General features: G+C 34.2%; 1 protein-coding gene across 7 annotated transcripts in view; it reads right to left on the bottom strand.

The window, feature by feature from the left end:
• LOC144977307 (hydrocephalus-inducing protein homolog) overlaps positions 1-16,528 on the bottom strand; it is a 97,970-nt gene that overhangs the window by 72,642 nt on the left and 8,800 nt on the right. For all 7 annotated transcript variants that reach the window (XM_078922370.1, XM_078922373.1, XM_078922372.1 and 4 more), the window contains exons 10-28: positions 16,021-16,337; positions 15,346-15,528; positions 14,697-14,781; positions 14,300-14,500; positions 13,393-13,499; positions 12,981-13,170; positions 12,514-12,630; positions 12,119-12,271; positions 11,172-11,275; positions 10,739-10,873; positions 10,124-10,268; positions 5,800-5,906; positions 4,936-5,086; positions 3,751-3,885; positions 2,945-3,073; positions 2,436-2,570; positions 1,622-1,891; positions 1,214-1,327; positions 621-806 (exon numbers count right to left, since the gene is read on the bottom strand). In XM_078922370.1, the coding sequence (XP_078778496.1) occupies positions 621-806; positions 1,214-1,327; positions 1,622-1,891; positions 2,436-2,570; positions 2,945-3,073; positions 3,751-3,885; positions 4,936-5,086; positions 5,800-5,906; positions 10,124-10,268; positions 10,739-10,873; positions 11,172-11,275; positions 12,119-12,271; positions 12,514-12,630; positions 12,981-13,170; positions 13,393-13,499; positions 14,300-14,500; positions 14,697-14,781; positions 15,346-15,528; positions 16,021-16,337 (2,964 nt within the window). The remainder of the gene's footprint in view (positions 1-620; positions 807-1,213; positions 1,328-1,621; positions 1,892-2,435; positions 2,571-2,944; positions 3,074-3,750; positions 3,886-4,935; positions 5,087-5,799; positions 5,907-10,123; positions 10,269-10,738; positions 10,874-11,171; positions 11,276-12,118; positions 12,272-12,513; positions 12,631-12,980; positions 13,171-13,392; positions 13,500-14,299; positions 14,501-14,696; positions 14,782-15,345; positions 15,529-16,020; positions 16,338-16,528) is intronic.

Below are 16,528 nucleotides of genomic sequence, written 5' to 3'. Positions count from 1 at the left end.
AAAATAATGGCCATTTGTGCAGCTCAAGTACAAGGAAAATGAGCACATAAAAACTAGAGCATTTATATAGCGCAATACCCACTAAACGTGCTCAAAGCACTTTACAAAGGGTCCATGTTTTTTTACACGTAACATGTAGAACGAGCCATGAAACAATTTTTTTTTCTAACAAGGACAACGTTGTTAATGGCCAGGTACTCATTTTACACCTCAGTGCAGTGAGAGAATGTGAGTAAAGAGCCTTTTCCAAGGACTCAACTATGCGCTGAACAAGGCTCGAACCAGGATCTTCCAATCCGAAAGCGAGTGTCATACCACAAGACCACATAAGTAAAAGAAGTTTTTAAATAAGGAGATGATTAACTTTTGGAGAGCCAGGGAAGATAAGACATTGTTTTTTTCTATTTAAAAATAAACTGAGGGAGCGATTTTTATTGTTTGCTCTTTACGCAAGGTTAATAATAAAAAATGTGAATCATGTTAAAATGATGCATTTATTCCATAAATTATCTATGTGTTCCCTCTGGCAAAGAATCTTGCAGTGCCAGGCTGACTTTTCAATTTCTTTAATTAATCAAATATGTGAAAGATCTGGATAACATTTTTCAATGGAAACATACCTCCTCCACACCAATGGGATCCAGCTCATCCTCCTCTTCTTCCTCTAACAAAGCTTTGAGCACAGGATTGGAATTAAGGGCAGCCACCTCTTCTTCTCTCAATGACATTCGACTTCCGAGGGACATCCTATCAGAATCCTGTTGTTTTTGTTCCTTCTCAGAAGTTTCCTCCTGATCCAACTGGCCCTATATTTGGTAAAACAAAACAAGATATAAAAATCCTCTCTCTCATTTTTTCTTAGCATTAAAGTTAATATATGACTTAGCACGAACTTTTAAAACAGAACTGTATTCATAAAATTATCTTAAAGAAATTCTGCAACGTGTTAATTGGAAGAACTTTTATGACGCGTTTTCTTAACATAGTATTGGCCTCTAATTTGCCTTCAAGAAATCTACGTTCATGACCAAATGACAGAATTTTATAAAAATAAACATTAAAAGGGGGAAAAAAAAGAAGACATTTAATCTTAAGATCAGATCTTCCTACTCATAATTATGCCTATCTTTAATCTCAACATATATGCAAATTTTAATTTCTATGTCTTATAAACTCCATAAAAATTAATATTTCATCGTTCATGAGGTCTTACTTTTTCAGGAATTTCAACATCAACAGGAGAATCAGGCCTGGAGCCATCTTTCTTATTGCCATCAATCATGCATGAGTCATCTGCCGTTGTCTCATTCTGGACATTGTCTGCCACCTGGAATAAACAATGGAAATAGTAAATAACAATAAAAATAAAACTGAATAGAAGCTTCAGTTCAATTCACAAAGACAAATGATGAGGATGTCTCTGATTTCCTTTTTGTCAACAAAAAGGATCAATGTGATATGAACAAAACTCTTACTGTAGAACTGTAGTAACGTAATCTAAAATTGGAATAATCTATATTATAATTGTAAAAGAGTGTCAATATAAATGCAGAATGATCTTTTCCCCACAAAATCTTTATTTGTTTTTTTTAAAAATATAATAAATATAAACGAAACATACCTCAACAACCACTTCTTCTGGTTTTTGATCATCTCCTTCTTTCACAGCTTCCTCTTCCGCTTTTTCATCTCCTGATTGTGCAGCCATCTCTTCCTCCTGTCCCACCTCTTCAATATCTGCCTCCCTCTTCCCATCTATCTCATCTGCCTGTTTGTTCTCGTCAATCATATCAATGTCCTCATCCTTGTCAGCCAAGAATACCTTGGGCTTTTGTTGGCGTTTGACAAAAGTTGGTGCATCTCCAACTAAGAAGTACCAGCGGTATTTTACCTTTATGGGAATAATAATACAAGTAAAAATTTTTTTTTAGAAAAGCAATGAGATTTCAAATCAGCTGATATCAATGAAAAAAAAAACAGTCCGCTTGATTAAGCAGATACTAAGTTGATGAATTACCACGATTGGCTGCTGCTCATTTCACTAAAATAAGAAATCAAGGCGCTATTAAGTATAAAGTGGGAAAATAATTGATATTTTGACACTTAAGTAAAATCATTGAATCAATGCCAGTTTCATTAAAATAAGTTTCAAGTTACTCTCAAGTCCCATAGAAACAGAATGTCCAAAATATAGTCATAACAAGAAGTCAATGAGCAATACTTTTTCTTTCAACAGTACTAGAAAAGATAATACTTATTATCACGAGGGGCGAATATGGCAAAAAATAAGTCTATCATACTCGTATTGTATCAAACAAATTAGAAATTGATGAACACTACCAAATTCAGATTCAAATCGATCTTGAATAACATTTTTTAAAAAGAATCATTTTTCAAATAATAATCATGACATATACTTCACTTGTAACATTTACCTCCATAGGGCTATTGTTGGTGATGTTGATGTATCTTGTCACTTCTGTGTCATTGAGAATACAACCAAAGTCTACAACGTTCTTCTCAAACTCAAGATTAGGGAAATATACCTCTCCTCTCAGGGCCACATAGTCCTGCAAAATAAGAAAGCGTTAAGTTACTTAGTGTGATTCAGAAGTAGCAGTAATGATAATGATAATATTAATAATAATAATAACAACAACAACAATGACAACGACGATAACGACAACGGCAACAACGATAATAATAATAATAGTAATAATAATGATGATAATAATAATTATTAATAATAATAATAATAGTAATAATAATAATAATAATAATAATAATAATAATAATAATAATAATAATAATAATAATTTCAGATATTCTTTATATATCTTTAGAATCTGATGAATGGAGGGTGGTGAAGAGGGTGGCGAGGGGGCGAGGGGTGGAGGAACATAGGTCGAAAGGGGGTCATAATGGTCTTGTTGATAAAACTTACAATATGTGGATGCTCTTTGTAGGTGATATGGAGCACTTCATCGATAGTTCGAATGTGGCAGTCATCCTTGAACTTGGGATCAAACTCGATGATAAGATAATAAACTTCTTCTGGCTTCAAACAGACTTCCTGCAATTATTTTTTCAAAATAATGAATTGCATGAAAAAAAAAGATTAATAAAAAGGTATGATCTTTTTTACTGACGTTAACTTATAGGCAGCTGATCCTTAAGTTTTATATTGGTTGGGTAAATCTTCTTCTTCTTCAAACCGATTGAGTCGGTTATACTCAGCATTTCTGTCGATGTACTTTTCCATCTTTTAAGGTCTCAATGTTGCTCAGAAGCTTGACAACAGTTGGATCCATGAGCAGAACGCATTGTGCAAAATAAGTAAAGATTCTTTTAAAATAGTTTAAAGTTTACACAGACGTTATACACATAAGAAAATGTTCAAAACGGTCAAATTTTCTATAGCATTATATTATAAATTTTACAGAATCCCCCATAATCCGGTTTTTGAAACCATAAAAGATTTTTCTATAACTAAGACTAAATTAGATACACGAAATTTGATTGGTAGAATGCAAGAATTCGTAGTACATTTTGAGTTCTCTCATTACTCTATCAACAAGATTGTCATGTATACTAGAACAATATAAAGATTAATGTATTGTCTAATGTCAAATACAGGACTTGGTCGCAGTTAAAAAGTGCTGCTCTCTTTAAATATATTTTTCTCTCAATCTTTTCCTTCTATTTTATGTTTTGCTATTCCTTTGCTATCATATCACTGTGTTTCCTTACCGTTTCAAATACTTTCTCCTCATCAATAACCATATAAAATGGATATGCAAGCTTCAGGCTGACGGTCAGTGGCAAGCTAGACACATTGTTCATCACTAGCTGTTTTTGTTCTACGTGGAGCTCCTCTCCTGGACCCTGTGGATAACAGTTTAAAACACTTATACTTGTGTAGGTTTCTGTAACTTATTTTCAAATGCACGGGTAGTTGGTCCATAGCATAACCCCCAGACTTGGAGGACCAGGATTAATTTTGGAGATTCACTCCTAGACTGGTTACTCTCCCAAGTTAGTGAGCCCAGTCGACCCATGGTTTTCTGTTGAGGTTTCCTTCCCTTAGACGATTGTTTTCTTCCATGACTAATGAGCTCCACCTACCCTGGTTTGAAATCAGTTTTCCTTCTCCTAGGTGAATTGTCTCCTAATAAGACTAATGAGCTCCACCAACCTTGTGAATTCCTTGGTCTGGCTCCTCCCCCATGGACCTGTTCAGCTTGGTTAGACATGTCAGGGCACACAAAGTCCCTGCCGACATAGCTCTATGGGATCGTTGCACACACACAAGCTCCCCCACCACGACAAGGCAGACCCACTTGGGAGAAGCTGACCTTTGGACAAGAACAAACCAAGAGCAAATGGGTGTCCAGGTCTGGCGCAGAAAGGGGCGATGGGTTGACCATACTCTGAGGAAGGAGCCCTGTAATATAACCAAGCAGGCTCTCGAATGGAACCCGCAGGGCAAAAGGAGACAGAGTCGTCCAAAACAGATTTGGAGGAGAAGCCTTCACCAAGATTTGTGCATCTCCAATTTTACCGGGAATGAGGCAAAGATCTGTGCCAAGTACAGAAGAAGAAGGAAGAATGCTGTTGAGGCCCTATGCTTCGCCAGGAGCCAAAAGGCATAAGTCATACTTGTGTGCCTTTTCGTGTGGAACTCAAAATAAGTTCAGTGTCTCCTTTATTGAAATGTCAATAATCAGAAATGAAAATATTTCTGAAAATGCCTTGCTGATTAAACTTCATAATTACTACCACCAAATGGTCTGGTTTGTGATTTTTCAAAAGAGTAAGTAATTGCAATTTAGGAATGGTCATATGGACAAGTTTAAAAGGAATCATTAATGAACAAACAATAATTGATGAATCAAGAACAAATATTTTCATGTTGTTATAAGCTGAAAGTCTTACTTTGTCCACTCTGAAGAAGGCACATTTGGTGGAGAAGTTAAGAAGAGGCTCAATAAACTCTGCCTTGACGTCAACATGAATGATGGGAGTTTTACCTCCTGCCCGGCCGATGATAGCATGACACTGGATACTTTCACACACTGCCTGTGGCCTGTGGTGGAATACAAAAGTGGGGGCAAAACAAATTTTTATCTTCTATATCAAATCCTTGTCTCTGAAGTTTATTGCGCACATCCATTTAAGCTAAAAACTGCAGATGAAATGAATACATTAAAAAAAAACAACAACAAAGATCTGCCATGGATTTTTTTTAAAAGCAAAAAAATCTTGTATCAATTTTTAGGTAAAGATCTATATCTTTGAAAAAAAAAGTATCAACCCAAAATTCATAATTTCTACTATTATTTATAGGAAATATCAATTTAAAATGCATTAGCATTATATATGGTTTGGTCAGATTTGGTCACATTTACAATTCTGAATAAGTAGTAGTATTTAAGTTTAGGTTTCCTGACACAAGCACAGGTCCCCACTAAGAAGAATACACTCAAATGTTTACAAATCATATATTTACAATATGTAAACAAAATATAATACACTGCATAACAGAGAGATGATTTACAAGACAAAAAATATCATCTCCAAAACTCTGACTATACATTTGACTGTTTCCCTCCCAGCTAGGGTATCCGGCCAGGGACAGGGCAAAACCATGTAATCTCATCCCAAGACAAAGAAAACATGTTGGAAACAGATATAGGGGGATAAAAGACACAGTAAGTGCCTCCCTGCCCACTATGAAAGGTCACCCAGGACTCCTTCTTTATGATAATAAAAACGTAAAATAAAGAGGTTCTTCCTCACCCATCGACAAATCCTTCAATATTGAAATCAACAGACTGCCCTGGTTGTAGCTCCATACGATTGGGAGACAACTGGAAGATAGGCTGTACTAGCTCAGAGGATGTTTTCTGCAGAAAGATATCATGGAGATCTGATAGTTTAGAAAATTGTAAAGCTCATGATGATGAAGATAAGATCATGATGATGATAATGACGATGGTGATGGCGGCGGTGGAGTAGTGATACTACAACAACAACAACAAAAACTACAAGTACTACTACTACAGCTATCACTACTACTACTACTACTACTACTACTACTACTACTACTACTACTACTACTACTACTACTACTACTACTACTACTACGACTAATACTAACCCAAGCCAGTTTATTGGGATGGCTCGTTTCCCAACAAAATGTCTCAATTAAGCAGCGGACATGAATTGGGCATTTTTTCAGATTTATCATAGTCCACATAGTAATCAGAGAAACTTTTTTGACATCTAGTTTGGGTTACTTCAACGGCCACTTGACTGCTGATTTGATCTAACAATGAGAGACAAATCTAACTGCCAAAGTTGCATAAGTAAGCAATTGATTAAGAATGCATTGTTTACCCATTCGTCTCATTGAACAAACAATTTGGGGGTGACAGCCTTGAATAAACAAAACTATCGCTCATTACCCATTGCATCATTGGTCAGTTGACCCATGACCATGTGGGTAACGATGGCAATCAATGACACTGCGAAGGAATACAGATAAATTCTATTGTTCACATCTCTGTGATGACTATGACACATGATTTGATCACACACCTTACTAGCTGTTGTGATAGACACTAACAGGGGATACAGGTAAAGTCTATTGTTCACACCGCTGTGATGAACATTACTCTGTGATGAACGGTATGACCATACATCCGGTTGACTGTCCTGTCGTAACCTCACCCGACAGGTAACCGGAGTCAACAGCGGTCAGCCGATCAATTCCCAGAACGTAGATTTGACGTGCATTGGGTGATACCAATGGATGGTTTCCGTACCAATTAACCTCACGATCTTCGTGACGATGCAATTCCACCCAAAATGCAAAGAATTCTCGCAGACCTCCTCTTTCCATCGGTCCAACTTTTATTTCAATACCTCCAGTACTTATTCGACAAGCCGTGATTCAAATTCACCTATTTTTCTATAACATTTAAATAAAATTACTTGTAATTACCTCAGGATTATAAAAAAACGTTCCTATAAATTTCAAAATTTTTTGGTGTGATTCACAAGGCACAAGTTTTACTACGAAATGAGGTAAGTTTCATTTACTCTTCAGTTTTCATTATTTTGTAACAATTATTTTTCCGCGGTAGGTCAGGTAATAATGATATTACTTCTTTAGCCTTGTTCTTGAAACGTAATATTTCGCTGCAGTTTTATTGTTAATTTTATTTTTTTTTACTATTTTTTCAATGATGAGTTAATTTGATTTTTAAATTGCATAATTTCAATTATTTTACTAATGTTTAATTTTAAATGACATTATGTGTTGGGCCTCAACTTAGATCAACTGCTTGAGCATTAGACTTACGTGTAAATGATCCAAGTTCAATTTAAAATATGTTAGAATTTTCCTGCTCCTCCTTTCTTTCACCAAATTAGGTGAAGTTTATGGTTTTCCTTGTTCAAAATTTTATGTACGATGTTATGTATGCATGGATAATACAGTGTTTTAAAACACATTTTATTCATTAATTCAGTATATCATTGCTTACATCGCTCAGTCAATTTTGAATTTTCTCTTACAGCATGGACCACACAACTGCAAGTCATAACCAAGCCTTGAATTCATTATGTAGGACATGTGGTATGATTTGTTTAACACAGAAATAGAAACGTGCCCGCAAGAAACCATTTAAATGTTCAAATTATTCTAATAACATTCTTTTAGTCTATGGGACTGACACGGCATTGGACAAGCAAGGAACACACTCATAATTTATGTGTAAAAAGTACACATTATAAAGCACATTGAACAAACGACTCATTTGCTTCTTTGTATTTGCTCATTGCCAAGACGCTAATAATAAATAAATCAACCTTGAAACGGGTTGCACTTGCATGTTTGATATCGGCAGAGTAGAATATAACAACAAACCCCAAAACGCAGGAGAGACTTTCAAATCTCATGCACGAGCCACTCACCCCAGGGATGGTCCTATTGCCTCCGAATTGGACAGAATACCGCATTACACCACAGGCTTACCACAGCAGGCAGGGAATTCATTGGCAACCACTGCCACAAATATTTACAAGAAAAAGTCTACACGCAACTCACACTTACAATTATCCAACAAACAAAGAACTGCACCCACGACCCACTCATCATTGACGACGCTTGCAGTATTGGATTAATTTTAGACTATATAAACAAGGCCTATAGTCATGTGCACAACTTTATTTCACACACAAAATCGATCAAAGCAGACACAATCCAATATATTCAAAGTGCAATAAAACATTACACGGATACATACAGAAAATATTTTCCAAACAAAATAATCCCATAACAACACCTCCTTGAGTACCACTGCATACCACACATCACTCAATATAAGTTTGGACTTAGACTTCTTGGAGAACAAGGCACAGAGACCTGTCACCAAACAACGGCAAAATTGGAAAAAAAGAGCATCCGGCATTATCAATGATATGAATAAAATGCGATTTGTCATCAACGCAATGCAGTTAAAGACCAGCCCCAAACTACACTGACGAGTTTGAATGCTCGTAGCGGATATATTTTTGTTGAGGAAAAATACGATTTTTGTGAGTAGAAGTATTTACATCTTGTCTTTATAATACATAAAATTCAGACAAATCCATAGCAACGTTTTTTTTTCTCTAATTTTTGAAATGTTGCACCCACTATATTTTTTGTGTAATTTGTTACCGTTCATTGGTAACTTATATTGAGAAATCTAGTAATACTATGAAAAAATAAAACACACACAGTAAAAGTAGAAAATATAAACTTTTATACCAAGTAGTGATATTTCAACTCATTCAATATAGGTGCCTTACAGACAATAAAACTAAAACATTGTTAAATTGAGTGAAACGGCAATCCCTGTTAGGTAAATTCCTCTCGGTGATTGACCACTCACCGTGACCGGGTCAGCAGGTGTCAGGAACGGGATACCGTCTCAACTAAACTGTTGTCATTCTATACGCTGTGTATACTAATTTGCATTTTATGAACATCAACTTAAATTGGAGACAACGAAAAAAGCTCTTTTATGGGGACGGCCATAGTCAAATTTCATCTCCATTAAGTGGTGGGCCATCCCAATTAAGCAGCTGGGAATCGGAAAGGGTATGACTTTTTATAGAGAAAAATTTCCGTTCCCAAGGAATCATCCCAATAAAGCAGCTGTCCCCAATACCAGCTTGGACTGTGCTACTACTACTACTACTACTGCTGCTACTACTAAAACTTGAGCTTTTATATAGCACAATATCCACTAAACCTGCTCAAAGTGCTTTACAAGGGGCCCCTCAGCAACAATTAACACGCAGGACATGATGTGACGTCTGTTAAGCGATATAATGAGTAAAGAGCCTTTTCCAAGGACTCAACTATGCATTGAGAGAGGTTCTAACCCAGGACCTTCAGATCCGAAAACGAGTGTCATACCACAAGACCACATTGCTGCACTACTACTACTGCTACTACTACTTCTACTACTACTACTACTACTACTACTACTACTACTACTACTACTACTACTACTGCTACTACTATGCTTTGTAAAGTACTTTGAGTATGTTTAGTGGATATTGCACAATATAAAAGGTCAAGTTTTCTTCACTACTACTACTACTACTACTACTACTACTACTACTACTACTACTACTACTACTACTACTACTACTACTACTACTACTACTACTACTACTACTACTACTACTACTACTGCAAATAATGATGAGAGAATGATGATAATAATATAATATAATAATAATAATAATAATAATAATAATAATAATAATAATAATAATAATAATAATAATAATAATAATAATAATAATAATTAAAAAAAAAATAAATAAAAAAAAAAAAAAAAAAAAATAATAATAATAATAATAATAATAATAATAATAATAATAATAATAATAATAATAATAATAATAATAATAATAATAATAATAATAATAATAATAATAATAATAACAATAGTAAAGTCGCAATTTCGACTGCCAATATTTTACAATGATGAGTTGCAATACCAGTTATTTGGAAAGAAGAACATTCCATTAATAATAATTGATTTAAATAATTCTCTACCTTTTTAACATCAAGTGGGTTGTTGGCTTTGAGCTTGTCTTTCTTTGCCTTTGACATTGGGATGTATCCATCTGTCAACCATACCAGCTGTTGAAGGCGGCGTCCTTTGTTGGTTAGACGGAATGTCCTGGTAAGCTGACGGTTGCTGTTACAATGAAAAAAAAAAGAATGAATGCATTATTTCACTGTCCTGAAGAACCAAAGAATTATTTTTTAATTTAACTTTAAAATTTCTTCGCTTAATGCAGTCATTGAGATTAGCTGATTTGTACTTATTTTTTAAAAATACTTCTATATATCATCAGAATCTCATAAGTGATATGATTGTGGTTTCTGTGGCAAAAATTCTGCATTCAATACCTTTTTTTAAAAAGATTATCTGTTTTTCTGAAATCTTAAGACCATTCCTGAAGTTATTTTTATCGTAACACATTTCATTCTGTCCACTCACCCCTGATCAAATGACAATTGCAGTTGCAGTAGATGCTAATCTATTCCTATGAAAAACGGTTTTGGAAAGTCAAAAGCATACACTTATTTGAATAAATTATCATCTTAAAATAATTCTACTATTGCAAATTATACAAATACTTTTTAAAAATTTCAGTTAGCTACCTGAAGTTTGGCCCCAAATCCAATACAGAACCAAGGGGAGGATCAGATACGATGGTGGTTCCTCGACCATAGGCTTGTAGTGGAATGAGTCTGGCTTGGGACTCTAAGAAATTTATTTGTAGCTTATCCTGAAACCTGAAATAAGAAAAATTTGAGTTCGTTATATTTCTATTTCTTTTAAAATTATTCAGAGGATTAAAAGATGAAAATTTTGATGAACAGTGAAAAAAAAAGAAATCCATTTTGGAAAATATCCAAGAATATAATCTGAAACTAAAAATAAAGAAGCTATCATAGCAATCAAATCATATAAGCAAATAGTTCAACTTCAATATTGAATGGGAAAAATTAATCATTTATTTATATTTGGCTCCTATTTTTCGACTAACAAAAACATTGACTTTCAGCCTTTCCTCAGCAAATATCTGATTACCTGACACAGTCATCCAGATTGGCTGTCACTGTGATTTTGATGGACTGTTCAGCTGGGATTTCACCCTCTGAAGGAAACACTCGGAATACTGTGTTGGGTCTCAGCTGGAATACAATAGAAAAAATAGGAAATAATGCTACACATATTTTTCATTCAATATCCGAATTCCATTTCAAACAAGAAATTTAATTATTGATTATTAGGAAATTAAAACTGATGGATTAAAGAAGGTATGAATTGCTTGGAGACTAAAACATATTAACAGGTCATCATTACCAATATAAAAAAACGTCTTACAAATACAACAGACAAAAAAATCCATTATGACAAAAAAAAATAATTAATTAATAAAGAAAACAAGTAAATAAATGATAAAAAACATATTTCCCTAATTTTAGCATTGATAAATTAAAGGCGTAATTCTATATGCACCTCTCAATATTTCATTACATATGAGAAGATCAAGGATGCATAGATTTATTTTGCATTATTTTATGTCCTTAAATGTTTGAATAATATTATTTAAGCAATGTGTATTTTATTTCAATATTTCATTTTGACTACCTGTGTCTGTAATGTAATTCATTATATATAATATGTAAAGCTCTTTGAGATGTTTGGTTCATGGAAAGCGCTCAACAAGTGTCATTTATTAGTATTATTATTAAATCGCTTTCTTTCTCACTATCACTGGTTCTCATAAATATTTTTGATTCAATAAAAATAACTCTAATGAACAATCAATGTCCACTTAATACTGTTTGACATTTATCTGTAAAATTCTTCGTAAAAAATTGGATGACCTCCTACTCATCTAAATTTAAAATCTCAAAAGTTTTCCAGTCTTTTTTTTTAAACTTTGAAGACGCTTTTTTCACCACTCAAATATTTTCTCTGAACAATATTAGCACTCTTGATAAGATGTACAGATATTATGTTCATTTTACCATATGAGCAGTAAAACGGGCTGGTATAAATGACTCGTTTGACAGGATGATTTCCTTGGAGTTGTCAACAAGGACGGGAATGTCACCCCAGTCAAGGCTAAGGGGGTTTACATGGACCACTGGGCCTTCCCCTGCACAAATCACATGAACTGGCTGTGGGTTAAAAGAAATATGTAGCAATTATTACAATTTGGAATTATTTCACAATGTTGGCAGACTTAATCATCACATTTCTGTTCGAATCACATAATTTTAAACGGATCAAATCATTCACAATAGAGAAATCTGGTCTGATGATTCTAATTTGTATTTGTTCAGTTAAAGCACAAAAGTCAGGGAATTCATTATGATTTTCTTTATTAATCGAATGCTATTTTTCAAATGAGTTTTCTTACAATGGGCTGATCCAAACTTCCAAAGATGTTGACAAGACAAGGCACCTCCTGCTCTTCCAATGCATTGGCTTTGATAAGGAGAGGGACGTCAGTGACTGAGTGAGGTGACAAAATGCCCTGCAAATAAATCGAAAATGGAATTTTAATAAAACAAGATTTGTCTCACCGTCTTATTTCATTCTGATGATACTAATACATTCCATTTATACTGCAACTCCAGAAACTTGATTAATTTATGTACACCAAAGTCCCACAACCACCATCTAATTTAAAACAATTAAAATCAATTCTGAGTACACTTTCAATAGGGGTTGTGGGGTAGTGAATAAATAATTTGATAAGGCAGTCCTATCCAATAGAGGAATGACAGCAACATATGCGTTTAAAATCCTATATTTCACACACACACACACACACACACACACACATACACATACATATACACACACACACATACACACACATACCTTTGGCTGGGGGCTTTGATATGAAATAGGAGGATCTTCTTGACCAAGCTCTTCTTGGGGAATAATTTCATACTTGGCAGGCAGTTCTGTGTCATTGTGCAAACGGATGCTATGTTCATATGGGTGACGCAGGAAGCAGCGACCATAGTTGAGAAGTGGCGTCAAGTTGTTGATAGCAGGGACCATCGATCTGTTAATTGTAAAGATTTGTTAACGTGTAAATAACATTAACAAAAAGGTCAGCAGATATGATTATATTTACCAGAAAACACCTCGAAAGTTGTCCCAAAATTAATAGACAAAAATATTACATCACCTCCTCCAAAAAAAAAAATGAAAAAAAAATAATAAAATCAACATTTTATGCATTCCCATATTAATACAAATCACCAAAATAAAATCAATGTCTTACTTGGCTGATATGGGTAGAGACATGATCTCCTCCCCAACTCTCTCCACATCCACTACAAGGGCTGAGTCATATTTCTTCAAAGTGTTTGGGACTAGGTTCACTGTTACCTGGATGAAGCGATTGATCAAGGCATTGAATTGAATTCATTGAATATAAATAAATTGCATTAAAAAATGAAGACGGTCTGAATACATAATTTCATTACTATTCTATATGTGAGTATGCGATGAAATTGAAAGTGGATGATATGAAAAAGAGAGGTAGTATAATGTATCTATTCTCTCAATGAATGTTATGGAAAGTAAAGAAGAACAAATAAATCATTCCAATCTCTGCATACTAAACAAATGATCTTAAACATTCATTTGATTCCCTTTGATATGACATAATATATAGATATATATATATATATATATATATATATATATATATATATATATATATATATATATATATATATATATATATATATATATATGTGACCCACTACTTCAAACTAATATTACCTAAAGGTGAACTAGGCTAGAATTGAATCCAAGTCAAAAATGGAGACGGGGGTTAAATTTAAATGCCTGATCAAGACCAAAAAAAAAGTATTGATTCTTACAGTGGAAAAATTGAATTTCGTATCTTTGATCATTTCATTGTTAAATTCACTTTTCGTCATTTGCTTCACTCAAGCATTACACTAGATTGAGGGACATATGAAATATAAACAACAAATTAAAATTAAAATTTTACTTCATATTGACAATTATATCTGTAGAGAAGAAAATGATTGTGTGCTTTTAATCTTCCTCAGGAAAAAAACAAACAACAAAATAACAAAGTCAATAGAACAATGATTACTTAAGAAATTTCTAAAATGTTGGAAACAAATGCTTGACACCCTATACTATAAACCTACCTTGATTTCACTCTGAGGGGGAATGACTCCACTAGCAGGAACAATCTCAAACTCTTTGGGGTCTTGAATTGGTGGCGGTCCCACATCCATGGGTGCTTTCTCTATATCGTGTGTACAACAAACGCTCTTGTTGGAACCATCTCCTGGCACACGAAGCCTGAATACCATTGGAACTAAAGATGTGTTCACCAAGTTGCATACCTAATGAATGCAGGAATAAATATTCTAGATAAAATTTTAGACATTTCAAGAATATCAAAGAGGGTCGTTTCAAAAATAATCCTCTGACAAAAGAAAACTTAAAAGAAATTTCTGTTCATTCTCAAAGAGCGAGAAGTGGGGGAGAAAAAAAACAAATATTCCTTTGAACCATGCTACAGATGCAAAATTCACTTACCCGTGAAGTCAAAAATCCAAATGGTACAGTACCAAATTTAAGTTTTGCAATATCAAAATTGAAAGTTGGGCCAACAACACTTCCTCTGGAAAAATAAAAAAGCAAAGTTACAAAGACTATCATGTGAAAATAATTTCTTTCTTATTCTTTTGCTAGTCAATACCTGAAGGTGGTGACTTGTCCAATAAAGTATAAAATTGGTTAGGTATATAATTTTTTTAAAATCGAGAGCCAATTACATCTAAACAAGATTAGAAATAATTGTACTACATGTCATCCTTGATTTAGGGTTTTATAATATTTGGGTTTATTTATATCTATTATCTCAAGTTAAGCCTGAAAAAATAAGATAATGACAAGATAGAAGAAATGGATGCCCTTTGTATAAAAGAAGAACCGTTGGTGTTGAAGAATCAATATTGGTAGATAATATGGAGTTGTGTTTTTAAAAATGCAGGGAAATGAAAGAGGGAAGGGCTAAAAAGAAAATGTCAAAATGCCAGTATATTTTTCGTGTGTGATACAAAAGAACACCATATAAGATTTATATAACTCATCTCATGGCATTTTTATTTTATGCTTCTCTACCTTTTCTCCCCCGACATTGCTCCATAACATGATCAAAAACAATGCATTTTTCTGCACTCACTTGAACGTGATTTTGGACTGTTGTGGTTGCCCATCCACCTGGAAACAGAAGACTTCCTCAAAATCGCCAAGGTAGGGACTGTTGAAGGAGACCTCAATGGCTTGGTGGCCTCCAGGCATAATAATTCCCTCCGCTGGATTGAAGGCAAAACACGGTCCAAAGATGGAGGTGTTGGGAACCACACTAGTAAACAGGGATGAGAAAGTAGGTGTCATTTACTTATATTAATTGCATGGAAATGTGCAAAAAAATTGAGTAGAAAACAAAACAAAAAAATGTCTTATTCATGAAATGGGTTTCTCTTATATGCAATATCATTTGAAAAGTAGCGTTTCGTTATGAGAGGTTCTATATTGCCATTGAATATCATCTCCAGTAATACAGATTCAAAATCGCACTTGAATCCTGAAACAATTGACTTGTTCTAGATTTTGTTAGGCAACCACAAACCAACAAGAAAAAGATATAATTCAATAATTATTTTTTTAATATTTAAGACTTTTGCCATCATCTTATTCGTGATCAAAGTCAACAAATCTTAATCTTGACATTAAAGATGGTTCTGTCTCTGTATTGTGTCTACAACAATTGCTCGTTGGAACCACCTCCAACGATATTTGAATACCATTGGATGTATTCACCAAGCTACATACCTATGTTGAGTTAACAATTTACCTGTAAATAGCATCAATATCTCCCTTGTTGGCAATGACAATCTCATAGGTGTGTTTGGAGCCGATGAAGATGTTACCCATATCCAAGACATCAAAGGAAAAGTCGACCTGGGGTCCCATGCCATCGCCGCGGATACGGAGAGGAAGACGACTCTCTCTGCCAGTAATGTCGCAATATGCAGTTCTGGTGTAAGAGGTCGCTTCTCGAGGCTTGAAGACAACATTTATTTCAAAATTAGAGTGTGGCCAAATATCCCCCTCCACTGGCTCTATAGAAATGACGTCATCTTCAAAGAGCAGAGGATCATTTTCCACAGCCTGTGACAGAATATAAATTTTGAGATTAAAATATTGACAAGGATAACTTGATTTTTGCAATCGTCTCAAAATCGTGTTATATAGGGGTCAATCTATTGCTTAAAGTCAAATTATAGCTTAACTTAAAAGAACTGAGATAGAGTAATTTTTTGTTCTTTAATTTCTAAAACCTTAAATTTACTAATTTCAAC

The sequence above is a fragment of the Berghia stephanieae genome, chromosome 7 (genome assembly GCF_034508935.2).
Source record: "Berghia stephanieae isolate SIO BIC M18660-M18661 chromosome 7, UCSD_Bste_1.3, whole genome shotgun sequence".
Taxonomy (NCBI): Eukaryota; Metazoa; Mollusca; class Gastropoda; order Nudibranchia; family Aeolidiidae; genus Berghia; species Berghia stephanieae.
This window is presented reverse-complemented; position numbering and strand designations above follow the sequence as displayed.